Genomic DNA, 23,339 nt, shown 5'->3' on the forward strand with positions numbered 1-23,339 from the left:
GTCTGGCATGCCATCTACTAGACTCACTCATGGTGAATAGATGTAGACACGCGTTGTCTGTTATACCCATTCGGACTTTGTAAAGTCGGTTCCTTGATCTGCTCGCCTTGACAAGTAACTTCCCTTCACTGTCATGCATTGTTAAGAAATCTCCTTTCATCCTTATGTCACAGCCGGCTTCAGTGGCTTGACCAAGGCTGATTATGTTGCTCCTTAGGTCCGGGATAAAGTAAACGTTCTTCATGCATCTTGGTTCTCCGTTTCTGTCAATAAATGATATTGATCCCTTTCTTTTGATATCGATTCTTGAATCGTCTCCAAAAAACGTACTTTTCCTGTAACAGAATCATCAATCTTTGTAAAAATATTTTCGATCACCTGTCATATGGTTGCTAGCTCCATTGTCCAGATACCATAGGTTTTCTTCCCCAGTATTTGCCTCATACTTGCTTGGTGTGCAGTTCTTTTCATTCAGGTAAACAACCTCGTGCATTAGAAGTTCATCCGCTGCTTCGGTATCTTCTTTGTTGTTTTCCTGTGTCTCCTGTAATTTAAGTAGTCGATCTGGGCAACTCGAAGCATAGTGACCTTGTTTGTCGCATCTATAGCAGGTGATCTTTGATAAATCAGTGTTTTGATCTCTTTCCCCATTAAAACATCCACGGCCTCTTCCTCTAGAGTAGAACTTTCCTCCACGTCCTCTGCCTCTATTTTGTCCATTGAAATCCCGTTTTTCTGTGTCGGCATACATCAGTTTGGACTGGTCTTCCTTTGCTTCTTCTTCTTCCTCGAAGACACGTTCTTCATATGCTTTCAGGCGTCCAATGATGTCTTCAAAACTTGTAGTATTAAGATCCAAGACTTGTTCAAGAGATGCCACTATATATGAATGTATTTGTTTCGAGGATGACTCTTAAGAAACTTTTTGACCAACTTCGGTGTTTCAATACTCACTCCTAGGGCAGTAGATTTTGATGAGATCTCGGATAGTTTGCCGGAGAAGTCATCAATTGTTTCATCATCCTTCATCTTTAATCGATCAAATTCCGCCATAAGGGTTTGTAATCGTGCTTCTTTTACCCTCTCAGCTCCCATATGTCTCGATTTTATAGCTTCCCATACTTTCTTCGCCGAATCAAGTTCACCAACCTGTAGAACAAGAGTCTCCGGTATGGACTGGAATAGCAAGGCCATTGCCATGGTATTCTTTTCCTCATCTGCGTTTTCTGTCTCGATGGTTTCCCACACTTTGTGTACTTTGAGACAAATTCTCATCCTCATTGACCAAACCGTATAGTTTGTTGTGGTAAGCATCGGACATTGGATGGAGGATGGTCCTCCGCCGTCTTTGATCTTATCGGTTGCTGGTATTATGTCGCCCATGTTTGTTTATTGTAACAGATTCTCTTCCTTAAATTCTAGTTGCTGCTCTGATACCAATTCTAGAAATCAAAGAAGTATTATATCAAGAACTTAGGTTTAATAAAGAATTGCTCTCTTTATTAGCTTTAGAAACTTGCTCAAAACTAAAGCTCTCAAAACTTCAAACTCATAAGTATGTCACAAGTCGACATCTTCTTATATAATAGACTCAAACCTTATCCTATTAGAAAACCAATTTTCCTTTTTAGATAACACCAAATATATCTAGATAACTCCTAATATGTTTAGATAACTCCTAAACATAAAGACTCCTAATCCTAATAGGAATAACTTGTGACACAAGTCTTCAAGCTTAACCAACAGTATCTTCTATTTATGTAGTCCAGTGTGTTGTCCAATTTATTGGTCTATGAGATTATATGCGACTAATCATCAGTATTATATCAACGATACACATTAAGAAGCATGCACGTATGTTGCCAGTTGCCTTATCATAGCCGGCCTTAGCCCGTAGATGTTTTGTTCAGGTAATCCAGAGTGAAAGACATGTATTTGTATAATTTGTACACACTCATAAGGTACTAACTAGGATACATGATTCTGTACAGCTTGATGTCATGATTAATTCTAGCACCTGATGACTATGATACCAAGCATGCATTACAAATACAAAATCGGAGAATATCGATTGACTTGTATTACAAATCTTTAGGGGATAATTTTAATACATCCCAGGCTAACTTTACCTAATACAAAAAGGAATTTGTATCATTACCTGCATAGGAATGTATACAATGTTATAAGATGAATATATATCCCAATAAACTCAACGTAACGAAACAACTTCATACGCCTATAAATTATAGTTACAAACCATGCTGAAACAATCAAGTTCGTATGATTTTATGTCTCGTAAAATCTCTTAGTGTGGTGCACACGACCACCTCAATACTTTTAACCCAATGTGTACACCGTACTCAGCACCCCATATGATATAAGTAACCTATGCAAGACTAAACTATCAGACTATCACAAAACCATTTTCGTTTCTAATTTGGCAGTCGAATCATTTAATTGTTCTTATTTCAAATCCTATAAAAGTAAGCTTGACATAACGATTAAGGGTTGTGAGTCAACATCCAAACATTTCATCCAACCTATGACTCTATCAGGCCATCAAAAAAAAAAAAAAAAATCCAACTTAAGAACTCTCATTCATGATAAGAATTGAACCCTCATTCATGATAAGATATTTTTCCTTTCAAGATTCAACAAAACTAAACCAAATTTGGTATATAACCTTAAGACTTGTAATTTTCGATTTTATATATTGCTAAAGAATACAAGTAAAATTTGTCATAACAATCTTCTTACAAATTTGTATAGTCTGTAAATGATTTGAATTGTTTGCGAAGATTATTCTATAGTAAACCAATAATATATGAGTTGGTTTGACCAGCAAAATAAGTAAGCCATTAACGTGTTAGGCTCAAAATGGTAAAATATCTCATTAGTCAACAATGAAAATAAAAGACCCACGATGATTGACCAAAATAGCCTTCAATCCTCATGAAATGACCAAAATACCACCTTCGTCTTCAAGCTTTCATCTCCGTCTCTGTCCTATTTAAACAAATAAAAAAAACTCAGAGCTCAATTCAACACAGAGCAGACGTGTAGTGTCTCTGACCCACCGCGAAATCCAGATCCAAAAACCATCAATGGCGTCAGAAAACAACGGATCCAGATCCGATTCCGTCACCACTCCCAACGCTGATTCCACCGCCGTGGAAATGCCGTCGCATCCGAGGAAGGTAGCACTGGTCACCGGAATCACCGGTCAGGACGGATCGTACCTGACTGAGTTCCTCCTCGGAAAAGGCTACGAAGTTCACGGCCTGATCCGCCGATCGTCGAATTTCAACACCCAGCGAATCAACCACATCTACATCGATCCCCACAACGTCGACAAGGCTCTGATGAAGCTCCACTACGCCGATCTCTCCGACGCCTCGTCGCTCCGCCGTTGGCTCGACGTGATCAAGCCAGACGAAGTCTACAACCTCGCCGCTCAGTCTCATGTCGCTGTCTCCTTCGAGATCCCTGATTACACAGCCGATGTAGTCGCCACCGGTGCTCTCCGTCTCCTGGAAGCCGTCAGATCTCACACCACCGACAGTGGCCGGAGCATCAAGTACTACCAAGCCGGATCTTCGGAGATGTTCGGGTCAACTCCGCCACCACAATCGGAGACGACGCCGTTTCATCCCAGATCTCCTTACGCAGCGTCGAAGTGCGCTGCTCATTGGTACACAGTGAATTACCGAGAAGCCTACGGTCTGTTCGCATGTAACGGAATCCTGTTCAACCACGAGTCGCCGCGACGTGGAGAGAATTTCGTGACGAGGAAGATCACAAGAGCCCTGGGACGGATCAAGGTGGGTTTGCAGAGGAAGCTCTTCCTCGGGAATTTGCAGGCGTCAAGAGATTGGGGATTCGCGGGGGATTACGTGGAGGCAATGTGGCTGATGTTGCAGCAAGAGAAGCCAGACGATTACGTTGTGGCAACGGAGGAATCACATACGGTGGAGGAGTTTCTGGAGGTTTCGTTTGGGTACTTGGGACTCAACTGGAAAGATCATGTGGAGATCGATAAGAGGTACTTCAGGCCTGCAGAAGTAGATAACCTCAAAGGAGATGCAAGCAAGGCAAAGGAGGTTTTGGGATGGAAACCGAAAGTAGGGTTTGAGAAGTTGGTGAAGATGATGGTTGACGAAGATCTTGAGCTTGCCAAGAGGGAGAAAGTGCTTGTGGATGCTGGTTACATGGATGCTCAGCAGCAACCTTGATTTGCGCTTAATACAAGAGGGAGTCATATTAATCTGCTTTTATAGAATTGAAAATTTCGTTTTTTGTTTTTTTTTTGGCTTTAATGCTTGTTTTGTTGTTTTTTGTCGTATTTTTGTCAAAGTTATCCAATTTGTTTTCCTCAATGAATTGAGGATGAAGGACAGTGATATTTGTATGAAAAGGGAAAAGGAAGCACATCCTCTGTTCTTTCTAGTCTTGTATCTCCCCTAAGTTACATCAAACAAAATTGACTCTTTTACTTTACCTTGGAATTGGCTCTTTATCTACAGAAACACAGACATAACTCACTTGACATATAAAAACCATAGTGAATGTTACACATTTTTGACGAATTGGCATTTTGAAATTACATTTGAGATCGCTGACTCTCAGTCTCAGGCCCGAATCATAACAGAAGCCACATCACTTTCAGTCCAGTACTCGGCATTGAATCAATTGGATTTCTGATATCTGACCCCTTTTTTACTTTCTCTGTTTAATTACAAATTGGAAAGAGACAAAACACTGCGTTTCCACAGGCTAGATTTCTTGCGACGGGGTCTGAGAGAGAAGTTGAGGCCAAACATCTCCTTGGACGCCAAATCCATATCCACGAACCCCATGAGCTTTCCAACAACAGAGGCGCTCTCTCGGACATGATCCATGTCTTTGCTCTCTGACCAGAGGCGATGCGCTAGCTGGAGCCGCCTGTGCTTTGTGTTCAGCGCAATGCCCCATCTCAAGAATAAATTCTCTCTCTCTTCTTTCGTCAGTTTCTTCTGCATCAGCTGACTTAACTTGTACCTCTCCCTGTTCAACGCCCTCAGGCTGTTTTGTTTCACGTCTCATATAGTTAATACAATTCTTGATCTAAATTGTCAAAGAAACGCAAGGTAGGTGTTTTTGTTATGAATATATATATACCTGGACATTGTTGTAAGAGTGCGTCCATTTTCAATAGCTTTGTTATTGTGAGTAAAGGTTTCTCTGATGTACTTGAGCCTACGGAGTTCTACCTCCATGTACAAGCAATCTTTCTGATCTCCTCTGAAGAGAAGGAAGAAGTAACTTCTGTGTGCCATGGAAACGTTGCAAGCATGCCATAGCTCTATTATCTCCATCTCGAGTCTCTTGAACTCCGTTGGCCAGTTTAGTGGCATGGTTAAGTAGTCCTGTATAGGGTCCACCGCAGCATCCTTGAAACTCTTTGATGATCTTAGAGCCAAGAACTTTTGTTCTATTTCCTCCATCTGCCATATTTGATAATAGAGTTAGCCCTCAAGATAACGACAACATTTTAAGGTCGTATCAAGTATAGGTAAGCGAAAAGCAAGCTCCGCTTGACCAAGTAAGTAAACTAACCGATAAATGAATGATTCGCTTGTCCCTTTGAGGAGCAGTCTCTTCACCCTCCTCTTCCCTGATGGAAGGTCTACCACTTGTCTGACGCTCATACAGAGGAGGTTCAGAGAGAGACATCTGTGATTCATTCGGTGATGACTTTCTCTTATTAGCACCATCTAAAGCTGCTGGAGTTCTTTGCGTGCGGTTAAAATTTTGCTCGAACCAATTTGCTGGCATGCTCGTCCGGCTAAAATGCTTTGGTAATGGCGCCTTCTTGATGTTGGAAGGTTTCAGGTTGCTCTCAGCTCTTTCTTTCTGATACCAGCTTGGTGGTGTGTTAGAATCTCTCTCATACTGATACAAAGGAGAGGAAGAGCTCGAGACCAAGCTTGTTCCACAGCTTCGGCTTCTAGTATGCCCCCCGCCTCCTACCGTTTGCGAATCTCTCTTAAGTTGCCGAGCATAAGGCTTTTCAGGAGACGCTATGTTAGAAGACTTTTGAGGAAATGCTCTGTCAGTTAGTGTCAAAACACGGGGTGGAGAGACTTTGATGGATTCGCTTCTTTCCTTTGGTTGGATAAAAACAGCATTGACTTCCTTTACTCTTTCTTCTTCTTCTTCTTCTTCAGTTTCTGTTGGCGGTCTTAAGTTCTTTGAATCTGGTACACATACAGGTAGCGCACTCTCAGCCACACAACGGTCTGGACGCATGTTTGGCTCTGGATACATGATGATACCGGGACTCTCTGTTCCAATGCATCGAAGTTCCGTGCAAGTATCTTCCGAATCCACCTCACTTGGTTCGTCCATTTCAGAAGATCGTTCCTCTTGAACACGAGACTGATCTACAGATTCCTCCTTGTGAATGTGCGGTTGGTTTTTACTTTCTGCCCCACGAATATTAAGTTGCACTTTTGTGAATTTCCCAGGAGTTACAAACGAATGTTGTTGGCCTGGACTACTTGCACCAGAATGTATCCTTAAATCTGAAAGCTGGAAGACGTTCTCGTCAGAACAGTGCTCGGTTGATTGTGGGGAAATCATACTGGACGGTTGAGCTGATACAGGGCTTTCTGGTGTTATATTCAGAGATTCCCATGAACTGCGCACCCGCAGCTTGGGGTATTGATGTCCCAGAACCACCTGTACGGATACCAAAATAAATCAAGCAGTTGAAGGGTTTTATTCATGCTTTCGGTAAAATAAATAGAAAATGAAGATGACATACATTTGTCTGTTCTAAGTCTGTTGATAATAGTATCTCTTCTTTTGGTAATTCTCCAATAATTTGTTGGAGATCCTCAATCCGAGAATGCGCCCGCTCTAGTTGTTGTGCTAGTTGGAATACCTCTTTATTTAGCTGTAAATAATGAAAAGAACATAAAGTTTCTATAGTGAATGGATCATGAAAAATATATTACGAATAAATTTAAATCGATCACCAGTATGAATGCAGCTACCCAGTAATACGAAAGACTTATTAGGGAAGTGAGCTCTCATACAGCATCTGGTTTTTAGATATCATGATAGGTTGATTGAAGTAAATTGCATTACCTTTTCTATTTGGAGGTCTTTTTCCTTCAGTAATGCTGTTGTGTCAGACACAACAAGAGCTTGACGAGGACTTCTCAACTCACTCTCCAGTTTAGCTAACTCCCTCTGTAAATGTTTAACCAGAACTTTATCAGACATGACGACGTTGACTTGTGCATTTGTTGTCACCTCCTTTGCACAGCTTGCGAATAACAATGTGTTTCTTGATTGCTCAACGTGAATTCTTGCAGGACTCATGGTGCAGATTATGGCAGTTCTGGCGTTTCCCCCCAAGGAAGACTGAAGTATGCGTGTCAGCTTTGAATCTCTGAATGGAATGTGCCCAGTTTTTCCTTTACTGCATAAAGCGAGCCACGTAATTTAGTAATGTAAAAGGAAGCCACTCAAAGACAATACATATATTAGATGTTAATAGCAGCAATCTGCTAATAACAGGTACTAAAAAATCATATGTTTCAGCTTGAATCTGCTCAGCCATATTTCAAGACAGGGAATTTACTTATAAAACTCGAAGAATAAAGAGCAGACTGGGGTGCCATAATTGGGTAATTTCAATAAAGCTAAAGGTGCTACACAGGCTAACCTTAGCTTTCGAATAACAGTTCCTAATGTTAGTAAACTTCGATTTATATGACCACCTTCTTTCAACCTTGTGCCAGCTGATAACGATTGAGAAGCACGTTCACTGCCAGCAAGATCAATGAAATTCTGCAGGATAATTTGTTAACCAATGAATTTCTTTCATTAGGATGATCAAGAGGATGATACATGATGGACGATTCAAAAGTACATACCACTGTCGCTGTGAGTGTACTAAATTTATCATTCGCCAAAGATTCACGCGCTGTGCTTTCAACTGTCTGTAAAACATATCAGTCAGAAATAAGTTCCAACATAATCAGCCTGAGGACTGCAGCGTTGAATCTTTAATGTAAACCAATAAAATGCCTTACCAATCTCAGAATCTGATGAGAGCGGGAACTAACTTCATTTAAAGCAGTCTCTCCAATTTGTCGTTGAGCTGCGACGAATAAACAATACTAGTCAAATTGGTGCAACACATCAAACGGTATAATTTAGATACACGTTTGGAAAATCAATACCTATACATATTGCTAAAAGCTCCTTAAAATGATTCCAGCCCCGCAGAGTTTCCTCCATGAGTTTCTCAACAACTGTCCCTTTCTGTCAAAAAGCAAATGATCAGCAAACTGAGGGTATGCATAACCAATTCTATAAGGTGTTAGTGTCAACTTTTACCTCAGGATCATCTAGAACTCTGAGTGGACTAATGTCTGTACTCAAGAGATCTCTTACAGACTCATTATAGATCTCCATGGCTGAGAACTTCAGAAAGAATTCTCTTTCCTTGTGCTGCAGAAAACACAAAAAAAAAAAAATTGAAAAGAAAGACAGTTACTGAGCAAACTGGAATTAATGCGGTAAGACTGATGTGAAGTCTATGATATTGTTAACTTTACCTTCTCAATGTAATCATATATATCGGCCAATGCGTAATCAGTAATTCCACTCATAGTGTATGTCTTTCCACTGCTTGTTTGTCCATATGCAAAGACACTAGCTGAAACCAGATGAAATTTGGATCAAACATGAGCCACTGTGGGTAAAGACTAAAAATCACTACTAGACATGCCTTACCATGAACCCCACTAACAACAGAGAGAGCCACTTCCTTCGCCCCTTGATCATACACCTCCCTCGTACAACACTCGGGGCCAAACACTCTGTCTAGAGGCATAGGAAAGCTCAGCAAGATAGAACTAAGGATTACCTTTGACTCAAGAAGCTGCAAGAGTAAGCAAGTCTTACCAAATGTGTAGGCAGTGGGATACATGGAACGCTCGGAAATGGAAAGATGGCTCCTGTATATGACCGTTTCATCATTGATACACTCCCAATCTGCCACATCATTCCTTACCCTTTCTTTCACATTTAATGGCCTCAGACGAACAGAAACAAATATCTTCTCTTCCCTCTCGCTCGATCCTTGCATCTGATCCTCTCCTGTAGCCATCTTCATCTCTCACCTTCCTTCCCTCATCCTAACCCAAAAGAAACCCAAGACGAGGACAACAGCAATGTCATATATATATATATAGAGGAGGGAGAGAGGGCAATTATGAGGACAACTCAATCATTGTAGATCATGAGACCACTTATTAAAAACTTGTCTAATTCTTCTCGAGCAAAAGAACATTGTCTCTAACCACGTGTTTTATATTCCAAATATGTCAGCAGAGAATGACAGGGAAATCAGTAACAACGTGGTTCTTTTTCAACATTGTTTGAGACATAAACAAACGAAGGTTTCATATAATATTTGGTGTTTTCTCTTGTCTGTCAAAAAGTCTTCCTCGCATGTTCCATACGTTTCAAGCCTAAGCTTATATTTCATTCTCTACAATCACGAAGAAATAACTTGCGAAAACAAACCATTTACCTTCGGAGATTTGATGTTACTGAAAGGATTTCACAGCCGTTTCTGCAAAATGTTCGATCTGGAGCCAAGAATCTTTAAGAACTTCATGTGCAGTGACGAAACAGAACTTTGACTAATTACACCTGCCTCCGAGAAACAACAAAGAGAAAAAATCCAACACAAATTTAGCCGTAAGATCCAAGAAAGTAACAATAATAAAAAAAACTCGCCACAACTGCACTCCAAAAAAAAAAATAATAATAATAATAAATCCTCCAATGGCTCACAGTCTCACACTGGAGTTTCAAATCAATGAATCTCGGAGAATTTATAACCAAAACCACAAAATTTCAAACATCGTGCGTAGTTCCACTGGAATCCAAACCATTAACACGAACTCGTGACACGCTGGTCAATTAAGAAAAGTAAAAACCCACAAAATCCGGCAGGGTAATTAAGAACAATCGACGAAATTCTGACCTGCGACACCGTTGTGACTCCGAATGTCTCTGAATTCGCGAAGGAGACACGGAAATTAGAGAAACGAGACCCAATGCGAGATGAAAGAACAATGGCAGAAGCGACGATGAGCGATGCGGACTACGACGGTGTTTCCGACGAAGGAAATGAACGGGAAACGAAGGAGGAGATCGGAAGAAACCAGAGATTCTCGGTTCGACCTATTTCGCTAGCTACAGCGATAAATCAGGTATTTCAAAAAAATGGGGGAATTGCGGAGCTGTTAATCGTTAATGGCTTTTTGTTCGTGTAGATCACCGTTGGTGAATTAGGGAATTAGCTAATTATATTAGCGCGCTAAAGAAAGCATAAATTTGGAGCAGCTAATTATTTTCTTTTTAGTTAAGATTATTTCGTCCCTAAATGGCTCTGATAAATAACAAATGTTATTAATATGTTTAGACCATGTCTTGTCTTTATTATTCCAAGACAAATAATGCACATGATACAGAAGAAGATAACCTAGAGGAACAATTTTATAGCTAATCACAAACTGCATTAACCTAATCACTTATTATGAAGAACGTACATTATTTCAATCTTAATGGCACATCACATCACAACCACAAAAGAAATTTACATCATTTTGCAAGCAATGATTTGTACCTGCACATATTTACATATTCTTCGCGTTTTTAAGCTTTGAGTTTACATATTCTTCGATTTTAATGGCACATCACATCACAACCACAAAAAAAATTAACATGATTTTGCAGGCAATGATTTGTACCAACACATATTTACATATTCTTCGCGTTTTTAAGCTTTGGATTCACTTTTGAAGTTAATGTAAATAAAATAATATAAAAGCAGAGCACATGTCGGCATGTGCGTTTGCTTTTTTCTTACCTACATCTGCAATGCATAAAGTGGTTTAATGCAAATATCGTCTAGATTACTAAAAGTCTAAAAACCTTAGTCCTCGACGTTCAACCAATCTAGTAATCTAGATGGATTTACTACTAAATAAACATATATGTAAAAGTATATACCCTTGTTAAATACAGTGTAAAAGTAGTATTATCTTAATATACATCTTAAATAGACGACTTTATGATTCAACTTTTGATGATAGCCAAACTTTATAACGGTCAATAAATTGGAAGGGACACTGCAACAAACTTATTTCCGCAATATTGAGGTCGAAAAAACAAAACATTTATCTAAATGTGTTTTTTGGTGAGATATAAATAAAGGGGGTCATGCACAATTGCACATGATAAAGCTACGGACAAAACCATGCACCCTTCATTATTGTTATGAGACGTCGGCACATGAGAATGTTCACAAAGTCAATGGTTGATAAATAGCGTATTAGTTATCAAGAATTTGATGAATATGTATATCACTATATCCTAATCTAGTACTCCTATATAAAGTATTAATTAATATTCTTAACATATTATTTGAGTTTATGATCTAATAAATGACAACCCAAAAGTGAAAGCATTCAAATCTAATCAGTCAACAGAACTCAATAAATTAGTTAAGAAATACTAAAAAAGGAGAAGACAAACATACTCTTTTTTTTTTTTTTTTTTTTTTTGCTCTTTCTAGATTGAAAGAAGACTAAAAATCACTTATGCAAGCTATGTAGTGTGAAAAGTGAGGGCAATTTGGCAGTCGAATACAAGAAATTATGCTAAAATGAGACAAATAATTTCATTCCCGAGTTCTCTTTTCCCGATCCGTCTCCACGAATTCTTCCCAAATTTCTGTTTTCTATCTCCAATACTATATTTAACTGCTCTAGATTCCAGAAAGACAATTTCTTTCTACTTTTCTATCGCTAGACATGAATAGAGTAGCCGGCAAGCGCAAGACACGACTTGGAAATTGAGCTGAGAAAGATAGTGAGGTCTAAGCGAAATAACAACTCAATGAACAAAAAAAATCTCTCTCTCTATGCCACATGAAGATGATACAATTTCTCTTTTCTGTGCTTTCATATATCCGAGATAAAACTTTGAGAATTTGGGACCCAAAAAAGGGAAAGAAAAGAGCTAGAACGCTACCGAAGGTAGCTCGAAGCCACCCAAAGCAATACATAGCTTAAGAGCGAAGACATGACTTCGAAACCTCTTGGTCCTTTGATGAACGGCGGAACCACAGATACCATCAAGAAGGTCCCAACCAACCACGAGAAGATGAAAGCTCCGGTCCTGTTTCACAATGTAAACCAATCAGGTGCGAACTCAAATCAAGAAGGTACCAAAGGTTTTGGCGATAATGATCAGCTTGCTTAATACCCGTAAAGGAAAGACCAGAGCTTTTTCTTCAGCCTTTGGTGGATGAAGTAAAACGTAGATATCACTGATAACAAAACCTGCAGAGTCGGTCCTTCTTCTGTAGGGAACAAGACCGTTAGGGCGGCGAGAACTGCAAACGTGACTGCTGTTTTGACAAGGAAAGCAGTTGGAGGAGTTTGGAATCTCTCGAAGACAAAGTTGACAACTTTGGACTGCCTCACTTGGCGGAATTTTTTATTTATGTCGATCTTCGGGTTCTTCCTCTCATGGAATTTCTGCATGATAATCTTGTCATGAGCTGATTCGATTGCGTCAACACTGGGTTTGTGACCTGCGTACTGCTGAATGAGAAAGTTCCTAGCGCCTTGAATCTCATCCTCGGAGGCCATCCGGCTTATCCCAAGCCGTTTGTATGGGTCTTTGACATTGAGCCGAGGAAAAACAGCTGAACCTATGGAAGTAGCAGGGAACATTAGTCATTTTGCTTTCGAGTCATCTTTGTAAACCTTTAAGTTTAACTAAGAACCATGCATTGCATTACACTGCTTGCTTCATTCACTGACACTAACTTTAGCTCAAAAGCACATTAACAATCATTTCTAAGGAAGACATAAGCACCATTTACAAGTATAACCCACAGATTACGCGTAATTTGTCCGTGCCAGTTACCTAGAATTATGCATAGCTCAGAAATATGTATTTACCAGTTGGATCGTCTGCCATATCACCAAAGGAAGCACTCATGGCACGGACTATCATAGCATTGTTTCTTTGTGTTGGAAGCGCCAAACAAGCTCTGCGCAGCATCGAAGAGAAAAAATCCATTACAGATAAGTATAACAATGAGAAAGAAGTAGCATATGCTTAATCGAACAAGAACAAAAACTACCTTTGAAGAACAGGCCAAGCTGCATCTCGACGATTCGGTTTGCTAAGAACAGTAAAAGCTTGAGAGCTTCTCTGAGATGTGCCAAAACAATCTGAACGCCATCGAAAGTGAAATCTGGGCGGAGCAACAGTTAACCCGGACGCACTCATCTCTGGCAAGAAAAACGACCGGGGCTTTCCTTCACAGTAACACAGCTCAATTCAAACCCTAGATTCTAAATAAACCAATAATGCAAAATCAAAAACCCTAAACAATCGTGGCGAAACCAATTGCACAATTACTACGCATTCTAAAATCAATTCGCGAAGCTAAAAAGTTGAAGCTAAAATCTGACGAGTTGAGCAAACTGAAAAGAAGTCGGAAAATTCCAAAGTTCAAGTTCTCGCATCCCCATGGATTGAACCAAGCTCGAGCCAATTCTTTTACACAATAAATTGGAAGTAGCTTCGAAGTAAAAGTCGAGCTGAAACAAAAGAGGAAAATCAAAAGAAAGAGTACCAGAGGAGTAGAGACGTATCGCCGATGAAAACAATCCACAACACCAGTTTCCTCTTTCCCTCCCGGAACCTTCCACTAAACGCTGCTCGCAAGTAGCAACGGATAGAAGAGAGGTAAGCACAACAAGAGCTCCTTCCACTAACTTATTTAGTTCTTAATTTTAAGAGAAGAGTGCAGTCAACAAATCCGTCGTAGTCTAGCTGGTTAGGATACTCGGCTCTCACCCGAGAGACCCGGGTTCGAGTCCCGGCGACGGAGACTTTTTTTCAATATCCCTTTTAAAAATAAAATCTTAAAATTTTCATATAGCCACATACAACATATTCATCAATTAGATGGATACATAGTCAGTCAGACAGTCTGAAAGAATGGAAAGAACCATAGAGAACTGTTATTTTTGTTTTTTTCCGACTCGTAGAGAACTGTTATTATACAACACTTGATATCAACTGTACAACGATTGTTTCATGCATTTGTAGATTTTTGGTAATATCGATAGCTTGCAGCTTTTTGACGTTAGATTTACGGAGTGTGGTAGAAGATAGCCTCTCGAGCCAAAGCGTATAAGTCCCTACAAAAAAACATTGGTCCATCTTTCACATGTGAGAGGAGTCTTCGTTCAACAACATACAACAGAGGAAAACTAACTTGAGACAATTTATTCTACCGAATCAGACAGTGAAGCACATGAATATTGCAATACAAATGTCTACAAGGAAAATTTAAGATAAACGAAGAATTAGTGAGGGCATACCTCGACGGCATACTCATCATGACTGGAACAGAGTTATGGTGGCTATATGACCGTTCTTCATCACCTGCAAATTTTAACCCAACTTAATGTTTTGTTTAACAATCTGCAAATCTGTAACAAGGATCCCAACTACTGAAATATTGTTACTAAAAAATGTTTCACCTCAAAAGCAACATTCTGATAGCCATAAACGTATGTAGATCCAAAAGGGTTGCTAGTTGAGCCCTGTGTCTGAATAGCTGCTGGGCCACACTCCCCAAGTATTTCCTAAGGTGAAAAGCAAGGTTTCATGAGAGATCCTTTAGGGTTGGTCAACAGATTTCACATAACTAAAACATCTCAGGGGACATTGGTCAAGGCCTAACATAGACTAGCTTCCTATCATTTTCCTGTTATACTTGTACCACTTTGGTCTGAAAATAATTTACCTTAACCTGCTCCCAATTCGTTCTTGGTGTGATCTTGCTTCCATATTTGTTTGATTCTGCCTCAACCTCTCCAACTGAAAAGCAGCAAGAAAGCGTAGTTTTGTTGAAAAAGAAGACACAACATATATCTGAATAAAGGATAGTTAACTAACATGAAGCTGCTATTATTTGCATTGCTTACCAGAGATGACAAAGTTGCACTTAATGTATGAATTGAAATCAGCATGACCAGGATAATTGGTGTGAAGAACAAACTTCTTAGCTTTGTGAGTCTGTAGAAAATGTAGTCATGGATAAGAAAAACATATGAAGGGAACATGTTAACTCTATTTGACAAGTTGCCTACCTCGCCGTCAAACAGGATGTCCAAACCACGAGTGAAATAGTTGTAAAAGTAATCACCACAAAGAGTTGTTTTTGGTCGTGGATCTGATGCGGAATGAATAACCATTTGATCTACCTGGAAAGCAAAGGAAAATTCAGAAGCAGAAATTCAAATGTCCAAATGGGCATCATTGAACAGTGACAGATAATGCAGGCAAAATAGTAATGTAGGCTTCTGTTCGCGAAATACAACAAACAAGTTAATAGAGACAGGTATAAATCACCTGCTTGGGATGGATCCCACATGGTCGTCCTAATTCCGTCCATACATCCTGCATGGAGCACGAAATGATGATTTCCAAAGAAGAAGTACAATAAGACAAGATACAAACTTTACCTGTGGTGATGCACCAAAAGGCATATGCTGGCCTCCAACAGTAAAGAAAATTTCCTTGCCAAGCTGCATAAATATTTAATAAAGTCATTTGAAGAGTAAGGAGGGGGCTAACTGGTAATTATTTTAGACTAAGAGATATTAAAACACATAGAGGGGAATGGGAGTAAACGAAGATAAGCCACACCTTGACATGAACCTCTTCCATATAGAGGCTGCCAGGAGGCAAAGGAGGGACAGAAGCTCTATCCATCAATTTTCCTACACCAACTTTTTTGTCACTTGAGTTGTCATAAATAGAGACCCGGCATGTTACTGGTGTGGTGCCATCTGGAAACTCTAATGGCAGTGCCGCTTTGTAGAAGAGGAAATCAAATGTGAGAAGTTAGATTGGACAAGACAAAAAACATAAACATAATTTCTCTGGATTCCGGAGAACATACCTTCTCCATCATGGCAGCAGTCCGTGTGCTGGTTAGGAATTGGAAACTCGAAGGATAGCCCCTGCCATAGTTAAAATTTTGTTTTACATTGATAGGAAAAATTCAAACATTTATGAAAAAAACAGCGTGACCTAGTTTTATTTCGTGCTCACCGGATAGAACAGAGAATAAATCCCTCTCTCTTTATCATAAATCCCAGGAAAGGTCGGTCCAAAAAGTGCATAAACAGCCACAAACGTGGCCAGAGTAGATGGACCCCTGAAGTACAAGCAAAAGACAGTCGTTAGAACTGTAAACTACACCAGACCCATTAATTTTAACTGCTAGACTCACCCAATCATAGAAGTTGCGTAGCGCATCTGAAGCCGCTTGACATCATATATCTCAACAAGGCGTAACCTCTGGAAACAAAATTGGAAGAACATGAAGTAAACTAGAGTGTCTTTAACAAACAAGAGAAGACTAAACTGAATTCCACAAGAAAAAATTTACTCTACTTAATACTAGTCAAACAAAGATATTCCGAATTGCAGGTAAACATGAGGATATTCACAATAGTATGTAAAGCAGTGAAGTTGGTTCTATCAAAAACAAGTATGAACAACAGCATCATCAAGTAAAGAGTAGTACCTGAGACCAGGGATCAAACCGAAGATGAAACCCATGATCCGGAAAGCTAATAACAACATCCAATTTCAGAGGATCCTGCGATTGTAGAAAAAATCCAACACAAAAATAAATATGGATTGGATGAAAGAAGTGGCGACCATAAGCAATGTGTGAATTAGTCTTATGATTACAAACCTCGTCGTAGTATTTAACATGGACAACATCATATATATTCGGTTGCTGCTCTATTTGAGCAAATGCTTCACAGATTGGCATTCCTGAAACAACACCACAATTTGATCGCCAGTCAAACTGTGATCGGAAGTTGAACAGTGTGATAATGAACTAAAACAAGTGACACAACGTTCGCTAAAACTAAAGATGATCCAGCAGTTATCTACAACACAGCTATTTATCGAGTTTCCACCTCAAGAGATACGTTATCACAGAATTCCCAAACTAACACGCAATCGCCGATCGCGAATCGATTGCCATTTTCCAAGTCCAATCGCCGCAGGGTAGATGGTAAAGTAATTCTCGAATTCCAAGACTAAAGAAAAGCAGCAGAAATTTTTTGAGAGAATCGCATACCGATAGAGAAAGGTCCGATGCCGACGCCGGGTCGGAGATCGAAGACGGTGGCGCCCATGGCGGTGCCTTCACATCGTCGTCGTGTTCTCTGCATCACCAATTTATCACCGATCTTTGAGTAATCCTTCATGTTTGGATCGGTTTCTTGGACGGAGGAGAACAGAGTTTTTTTCCTTTGTTTTACGCACAGAAGCAAAAAAAGAAAGAAAGTAATTTTGTCCCTTTTGTTTAAGATGAAAGAGTTTCTGATGAATAAGCCGGGTCTAGTTAGTTCCGCTGGTGCATTTCTTTTTGAAAACTTTTGCTAAACGGGTCGGGCTTGGGCTATTGACCCGTCCGCTGATCGCCAATATATTACCCGACTACGCATCGTCGCATGGGACCCCCACACCAATAAATACACCTTAATAAACCTAAAATTATTTATTACTCATTTAAAATAATAAGATATTTGATCAATTTGAAATACATATGTAGACTACAATCGTTTGCCGACAAAAAAAACTTCAATCGTTATAACCAGTGTTAAGAAAACTCGTTAGGTGTAAATTTGGCTGTTGAATGAGGAAATGCTCATTTAATTTTACAAGCATTTGAAATTGGCATTCCCAACAATTGAGTTTGCATTTTAAATTTTCATATTAATTTATTATTAACTTTTTACTAGCCCATAATGTTGACTTTGTTTTTTTTTTTGTATTTAAGTTGCTTTGACAAATAAATCAGTCGATTTCTTTTTTTTTTTTTGGTCAAACATAAATCAGTCGATTTCAAATACTTGAAGAATTGAATAAGCATTTTTTTGGCGGTTGAATATTTTTTAACACCGAAGTACCGAACCGATTATCTGTAGACAGACTATGTAGAAAGTAGATGGAGATTTGTTTTAGTTTTTTTTTTGTCTGAATAGATTAATATAGTATTTGAGGAAAATATGTCATTAAACTTATGTATCCAATGGATATTAAAGTGTCTTCAACCATATTCTAGTTCAGTACTTACGAGAACACAATACAGCATGTTTTTTATTCTATTTAAATAAAATGATATGTTATACATATAGGTAATTAATTCTTCAAATAATATATATAAATTAAAACCAAAACCCTAAAATCTAATCATCAATCCGAGATTTTAAACTCTAACCGTAAAAGTTTAATTCTAAATCACAATCACAAAAATAGTGTGCAAACATATAACACACTGTTAGTTGGTTATATTTCTCAATATTACAGGCAAATGCATTGTTCTAATTTTTTTTTTTGGGGGGGGTAAAATGTCAAATAAATTACTCAACAAAAAAAAAATGACATCTAGATAATCCATTTAAATGATTCATTTGGATGAGTCATCTGAGTGATGCACATTACAAATGAGCAAACAAACATTAAAATGAGAAATTGATAAATGAGCAATGAAAAATGAGATTTTACATTTTTGGCAAGAAAATGAGATTTTACGTTTTAACGGAACACAAGATTTTATGTTTTCTACGAAAAAATAAAATTTTATGTTTTTTGACGGAAAAACAAAATTTTACGCTTTTAGACAGAGGAAAAACAAAATTTTACGTTTTTGACAAAAAGAAAACATGATTTTACGTTTTGACGGGAAACAAAATTCGTTTTTGAAGGGAAATCAAAATTATACGTTTTTAACGGGAAAACGAGATTTTACGTTTTTAACGGGAAAACGAGATTTTACGTTTTTAACGGGAAAACGAGGTTTTATGTTTTTTAACGGGAAAACGAGATTTTATATTTTTTTACCAAAAAACGAGATTTTACGTTTTAACGAGAAAACAAGATTTTACGTTTTTAACGGGAAAACGAGATTTTATGTTTCGAGATTTTACGTTTTTAACGGAAAAACAAGATTTTATGTTTTTTGACAGAAAAACGAGATTTTATGTTTTTAATAGAAAAACAAGATTTTAAGTTTTTAACGGAAAAACGATATTTTACGTTTTTGACGGGAAAACAAGATTTTAAGTTTTTGACGGAAAGCGAGATTTAACGTTTTTAACGTTAAAACAAGATTTTACGTTTTTAACGAGAAAACGAGATTTTATGTTTTTAACGAAAAAATGAGATTTTACGTTTTTTGATGGGGAAACGAAATTTTACGTTTTTGAAGGGGAAACGAGATTTTACGTTTTTTGACGGGAAAACAAAATTTTAGGTTTTTGACGAGAAAACGAGACTTTATGTTTTTTTTTACAGTAAAACGAAATTTTACGTTTTTGATGGGAAAGCGAGATTTTATGTTTTTGACGGGAAAACGAAATTTTATGTTTTTGACGGGAATACGAGATTTTACATTTTGTAATGGTAAAACGAGATTGTACGTTTTTTACGGGAAAACAAGATTTTACGTTTTTGATGAAAAAAACGAGACTTTACATGTTTTATCGAGAAAATGCGATTTTTTTGACTGAGTCATGTTCATCCAAATGCTTCAAATTGAATCAGTTGGATGAGTTTCAAATTTCTTCATAAATTTATAAGTCATCCAAATGATTTATCTAGATGTATCATCTAGATGAGTCAATTTATGTAATTAAACAAACATCATTTGACTGATTCATCTGGATGATCCATCCAAATGAGCAAACAAACAGGCTCTTAATGATCATTGTTGATTACTGTATTCAACTATTCGAGGTCGGTCCAGTAATTTGAGTTCGAAAGAGATTAAGTTGATTAGATTTTATTAAGTTCTCAATTACAGTTCGTTCAGTTCGGAGGTCTCTCGACGAACTCAATACAATATTCAGGTCTCTACTCTCCGGGTCCGAAAAAGATTCCTTCTACAGTAACAATTCTACTATTTATAGTACAAGAACGAGGAGACGTCCTAGGGCTTCTCGTTCGGCTCTCACCGCCTCTCGTTGCTGGGCTTCTTTTTCATGGGCCGCGTCGCCAGACCAGGCCCATTTTGGCTAAGACCTTCGTAAACCGGGATCAATTGGGCCGGTCTCGGTCTTCAACCGGTCCGAACCGGGGAGCGGAGCGTACCACCAACAGTATGCCCCCCCCTCCAGTTCGGTAAACGGACCTGAGTGACTTTTGCCGAATTGGAGCAGGATCGGTTAATGATCGAGGTCGGCGACGTTTATCCCCTTGATGTCTTCGCAAGGGTATTTTAGTATTTTTGCTTGCGGGGAACCGAAAAGACGCTTTGGTTCAGGAGGAAAATAGAGACGTTACGAAGCGCGGAACTCGAGAAGTCGCAATGATTCGCTTTTTCCCTATAAATAGAGCCCAGCTCTCCCCATTTCTCATTTTCGCTTCTTCTGCCAAGGTATTTTGCTCTCCCTTCTCTCTAAGTTTTCTTCTTTCTCTCTCTAGGATTCCGGTTGCCGTCCGCCGTGCTCTCTCGTCGACGATCGCTTTCTCGAGTTCTCCGACGATGTCTTCCGACTCTTCTTCCAATTCCGAGGCCGCGATTCTTCCCGAACACCGCAGGGAGGAAACTTCTACCGAGATCTCGAGCTCGGGATCTACGGAGCATTCCTCAAATGCTTCTTTGGTTCGTAAGAACTCCCGGGTCGTCGAGGTCGGCTCTGGTAGCCGAGTTCCCATTCGGGCTCCGAAACGGATGGACCAAAATCTCCGCGAGCCCGAGGGCCAAGTTCCTGCTGATTTGGTCCTGGGACGGGAGCCTGATGTGAAGACAGATGAAGACGCTCCACTGTGCGAGGTCGGGGATGGAGGAGTGCAGGATCCCAACGATGACGACATGATGCCGATCGTGGATCGGCCGTGTATCTGTGCTCCGGTGAAGTCTACTCTATCAACCCCCGAAACAGTCCAGGCTGCTATGCTGGTTGGTGGAGCCCCTCCTGGAATCATAATCCAGGTCCCCGAACCGGAGGAGCGTCCCTGGGACGCTCCTGAAGATTTTATTTGCGTCTACGAGGCTTATTTCCGCGAGGCCGGGTTAACTTTCCCCTTGCCTCGCCTTCTGTTCGCGTACTGCAACCGGTGTGGCTGCGCGATAGTCCAACTTCAGCCAGCGTCGATTGCAAACTTCGTTGGGATTCTCCAACTCGGGCGCGATATCCGCACTCGAATCAATGTGGCACAGTTCGAGGAGCTCTTCATCATGAAAGTCTCGTCGGCCAAAAGCTGGTTCATGTCGGTGAATTGTAATCCGAAATTCGATTTGGCCACCGGGAACAAGGCCATCAAGTTTACGGACTGGGACAAGAACTACTTTTTTCTTCGCGTCGACTCAATTTCTGCTGAGAATCCGGAGAGCACGTTCCGGACTGGCTGGAGTGTTGAATTTGGTACATATCTCACGGTTCATCTCTTTGTTTCCTGACTGATTCTAACTGATTTCTCTTCCTATGTGCAGATCGTCACGTTCTGGGGTTTATCCAACGCTCTCTTACGTCCGACCTAGCGAAGCAGCTTAGTCTCGCCGGTCAGCGCCGTTGGCCACTAGCGTATCGAAAGAAGATTGACCGCCGGATAAAGAGGGCTCAAGACAGAGGTATGAGTTCTCAGATCGTCTTGAATTTGCTATCATTTAGACTATAGCTGACACTTGTCCTTTTTTGTAGCTAAAAATAAGAAGGAACCCAGTTCGTCGAGACCGGTCTCGAAGAAGAAGAAATCAAGGAAAAGCAACAAGAGGAGTCGGAGGATGGCGTTCGACAGGTCGGATATCCCAATCATGAACTTTGGGGCTGACGAGGAAGATGACAATGCCCCAATCGACATCGTCGGTCTCGATGGGAACGAGGCTGGTGACGGCGTCGAAGCTGCTGTCGGGGATGGGGTCGATAACATCCCGGTTGGCCCAGTTGACCCTCTGATCCCGGTTGCGGAGCCGGAGGGCGATGTGGCGGGAACTAGTGTTCCCGAGGCGACTCCTCAGGCTCAAATAGAGGAGGGGGAAATTGGTGAGCAGGATGAGGACGAGCTCACCATTGCCGACCGCGCCCGTAGGAAGAAGGGCAAGGCTCTGAAGAAATCGTCTCGGAAGAAGGGTGGTGAGCCCGAGACGGCCGCGAGTGAAGGGACTTTGGTCCTTCACGAATCTTCTAACGCTTCTCAGGTTCCTCCAGCGGATCCGGCTGCCGAGACCGAGAACCCGAGGTCATCCAAGAGGCGTCGGACCTCTGACTCATCCTCATTCTCAGTCCGGCTCAAGTACAACAAGGACCGGTCCTTCTTCGACGACTCGTCCGCCTGTGCCGAGCTCTTCAGGCAGATCGTGCCGGCCTCGTCTCCAATGCTAGAGACCAAAGAACTCTTCCGCCCCAAGTCTTACGCTCGGGTCGCGAAATCTGCCTCCGCTGTAAGTTTCCCTCTATTTTCAGCTCGTCTGTGATACCAACGATCGCGAGTACGACTCCGAGGTCGAGAGGCTGAGGAGGATCAACGCTGAGGTTGCTGCCGAGAGGGCGTCTCTGGAAACGTCGTATCAGGACGAAAAGGAAAGGTACGAGGCTGCTGTGCTGGCCTTTACCGAAAAGGAGAAGGAGAACGCGGCTTTGAAGGAGCAAGTCGAGGCCCTGATGAAGGGGGATGTGGACGCCTTGTCCAAGTCGTTCAAGACAAGCGAGCTCGAGAAGCGGAAGTACCGAGACGCCGAGTCCAAGGGCAGGAAGATGCTGGCCGCCCTTAGGGGCAAGTGTGAAGGGAAGCTTGCCAAGATGAAGGACTTCATGGACAAGTCCGAGCTCAGAAAGGCGCCGTTCCTCAAGCTTAACTTGGCGACTGCTCTGGTCGGTTTCTGCGACTTCCTCAGGAGGGAGCACAATATGATCGTCCGGCCTCACATCGTGGAGATGTACGGGCGGAGGGTTAAGAACTGCACGAAGGAGGTCGATGATGTCCCTCTCCCGCGGCTCGCAAATGAGGACTTCTTGCTTCTGAGTGATGACGACCTCATCCCAAGGATCGTGCTTCCGCCGGGAACGCACGTTTCGGATGGTTTGGACCAGTTTGGCTCGAACTCCAAATCCATCTCGGCTGATCGGGCAGCGAGTCTCAAGAGTCCGGCGTCCGTCGCTCGCCAATGATTCTCTTAGTTTTCCTTATTTTTTATTTTGGTG

General features: G+C 40.6%; 5 protein-coding genes and 1 non-coding gene across 9 annotated transcripts; 3 read left to right on the forward strand and 3 right to left on the reverse strand.

Moving 5' to 3' along the window:
• The first annotated feature begins 2,955 nt into the window (after positions 1-2,955).
• LOC18021124 (GDP-mannose 4,6 dehydratase 2) lies at positions 2,956-4,446 on the forward strand. Its single transcript, XM_024157762.1, has one exon. It carries the CDS (start codon positions 3,105-3,107, stop codon positions 4,230-4,232), a length of 1,128 nt encoding a protein of 375 aa, XP_024013530.1. The 5' UTR covers positions 2,956-3,104; the 3' UTR covers positions 4,233-4,446.
• A 234-nt stretch (positions 4,447-4,680) lies between these two features.
• On the reverse strand, positions 4,681-10,349 carry LOC18021125 (kinesin-like protein KIN-7G). Of its 2 annotated transcripts, XM_006403882.2 has the most exons (15): positions 10,052-10,349; positions 9,593-9,714; positions 8,962-9,194; positions 8,791-8,880; positions 8,613-8,713; positions 8,392-8,505; positions 8,235-8,316; positions 8,085-8,152; positions 7,926-7,991; positions 7,715-7,839; positions 7,132-7,468; positions 6,806-6,937; positions 5,596-6,720; positions 5,158-5,483; positions 4,681-5,061 (listed from the first exon to the last, which is right to left on the reverse strand). In XM_006403882.2, exons 3-15 carry the CDS (start codon positions 9,170-9,172, stop codon positions 4,734-4,736), a joined length of 3,105 nt encoding a protein of 1,034 aa, XP_006403945.2. In that variant the 5' UTR covers positions 9,173-9,194; positions 9,593-9,714; positions 10,052-10,349; the 3' UTR covers positions 4,681-4,733. The 2 variants fall into 2 exon arrangements, with proteins under 2 accessions (XP_006403945.2, XP_024013529.1); XM_024157761.1 differs by lacking the exons at positions 9,593-9,714; positions 10,052-10,349 and having other exon boundaries at positions 8,791-8,876; positions 8,962-9,079.
• Positions 10,350-11,971: 1,622 nt separating this feature from the next.
• Positions 11,972-13,865, reverse strand: LOC18021127 (protein CHAPERONE-LIKE PROTEIN OF POR1, chloroplastic). Of its 3 annotated transcripts, none has more exons than XM_006403885.2 (5): positions 13,727-13,838; positions 13,229-13,406; positions 13,044-13,135; positions 12,340-12,790; positions 11,972-12,252 (listed from the first exon to the last, which is right to left on the reverse strand). In XM_006403885.2, the coding sequence occupies exons 2-5, from the start codon at positions 13,375-13,377 to the stop codon at positions 12,102-12,104; spliced, it is 843 nt and encodes a 280-aa protein (XP_006403948.1). In that variant the 5' UTR covers positions 13,378-13,406; positions 13,727-13,838; the 3' UTR covers positions 11,972-12,101. The 3 variants fall into 3 exon arrangements, with proteins under 3 accessions (XP_006403948.1, XP_006403947.1, XP_006403949.1); XM_006403884.2 differs by having other exon boundaries at positions 12,102-12,252; positions 13,229-13,401; positions 13,727-13,865; XM_006403886.2 differs by having other exon boundaries at positions 12,102-12,252; positions 13,229-13,442; positions 13,727-13,823.
• Positions 13,866-13,911: 46 nt separating this feature from the next.
• On the forward strand, positions 13,912-13,984 carry TRNAE-CUC. The gene has a single exon. It is a non-coding gene; the product is annotated as a tRNA-Glu (tRNA).
• Positions 13,985-14,002: 18 nt separating this feature from the next.
• Positions 14,003-17,524, reverse strand: LOC18021128 (UPF0183 protein At3g51130). The gene is made up of 15 exons (XM_006403887.2): positions 17,270-17,524; positions 16,874-16,956; positions 16,700-16,774; positions 16,403-16,470; positions 16,222-16,327; positions 16,070-16,130; positions 15,814-15,980; positions 15,630-15,692; positions 15,517-15,564; positions 15,255-15,368; positions 15,090-15,180; positions 14,909-14,982; positions 14,643-14,747; positions 14,481-14,544; positions 14,003-14,297 (listed from the first exon to the last, which is right to left on the reverse strand). Exons 1-14 carry the CDS (start codon positions 17,397-17,399, stop codon positions 14,497-14,499), a joined length of 1,233 nt encoding a protein of 410 aa, XP_006403950.1. The 5' UTR covers positions 17,400-17,524; the 3' UTR covers positions 14,003-14,297; positions 14,481-14,496.
• A 3,156-nt stretch (positions 17,525-20,680) lies between these two features.
• Positions 20,681-23,306, forward strand: LOC112087801 (meiosis-specific protein ASY2-like). The gene is made up of 4 exons (XM_024157798.1): positions 20,681-21,563; positions 21,632-21,769; positions 21,840-22,558; positions 22,602-23,306. Exons 1-4 carry the CDS (start codon positions 20,681-20,683, stop codon positions 23,304-23,306), a joined length of 2,445 nt encoding a protein of 814 aa, XP_024013566.1.
• The last annotated feature ends 33 nt before the right edge of the window (positions 23,307-23,339 follow it).

Source organism: Eutrema salsugineum, unplaced genomic scaffold (assembly GCF_000478725.1).
Source record: "Eutrema salsugineum unplaced genomic scaffold, Eutsalg1_0 scaffold_16, whole genome shotgun sequence".
In the NCBI taxonomy this organism is placed as follows: Eukaryota; Viridiplantae; Streptophyta; class Magnoliopsida; order Brassicales; family Brassicaceae; genus Eutrema; species Eutrema salsugineum.

Excerpts from the sequence above, each read along its gene's own strand:
- LOC112087801 (XM_024157798.1), top strand. The coding sequence starts at position 20,681 with ATGTCTTCCGACTCTTCTTCCAATTCCGAGGCCGCGATTCTTCCCGAA. Across the intron at positions 21,770-21,839 it reads AAAGAGGGCTCAAGACAGAG|CTAAAAATAAGAAGGAACCC; the intron begins GTATGAGTTCTC and ends CCTTTTTTGTAG. Across the intron at positions 22,559-22,601 it reads GCCCCAAGTCTTACGCTCGG|CTCGTCTGTGATACCAACGA; the intron begins GTCGCGAAATCT and ends CTCTATTTTCAG.
- LOC18021127 (XM_006403885.2), bottom strand. The coding sequence starts at position 13,377 with ATGAGTGCGTCCGGGTTAACTGTTGCTCCGCCCAGATTTCACTTTCGA. Across the intron at positions 13,136-13,228 it reads GCTTGGCCTGTTCTTCAAAG|AGCTTGTTTGGCGCTTCCAA; the intron begins GTAGTTTTTGTT and ends GATGCTGCGCAG. Across the intron at positions 12,253-12,339 it reads CTCTGGTCTTTCCTTTACGG|GACCGGAGCTTTCATCTTCT; the intron begins GTATTAAGCAAG and ends ATTGTGAAACAG.
- LOC18021125 (XM_006403882.2), bottom strand. The coding sequence starts at position 9,172 with ATGAAGATGGCTACAGGAGAGGATCAGATGCAAGGATCGAGCGAGAGG. Across the intron at positions 7,469-7,714 it reads ACTGTTATTCGAAAGCTAAG|TAAAGGAAAAACTGGGCACA; the intron begins GTTAGCCTGTGT and ends CGCTTTATGCAG. Across the intron at positions 5,484-5,595 it reads AGCGAATCATTCATTTATCG|ATGGAGGAAATAGAACAAAA; the intron begins GTTAGTTTACTT and ends CAAATATGGCAG.
- LOC18021124 (XM_024157762.1), top strand. The coding sequence starts at position 3,105 with ATGGCGTCAGAAAACAACGGATCCAGATCCGATTCCGTCACCACTCCC.
- LOC18021128 (XM_006403887.2), bottom strand. The coding sequence starts at position 17,399 with ATGAAGGATTACTCAAAGATCGGTGATAAATTGGTGATGCAGAGAACA. Across the intron at positions 15,981-16,069 it reads CTGCTGCCATGATGGAGAAG|CGGCACTGCCATTAGAGTTT; the intron begins GTATGTTCTCCG and ends TCTTCTACAAAG. Across the intron at positions 15,565-15,629 it reads CTTTTGGTGCATCACCACAG|GATGTATGGACGGAATTAGG; the intron begins GTAAAGTTTGTA and ends TGCTCCATGCAG.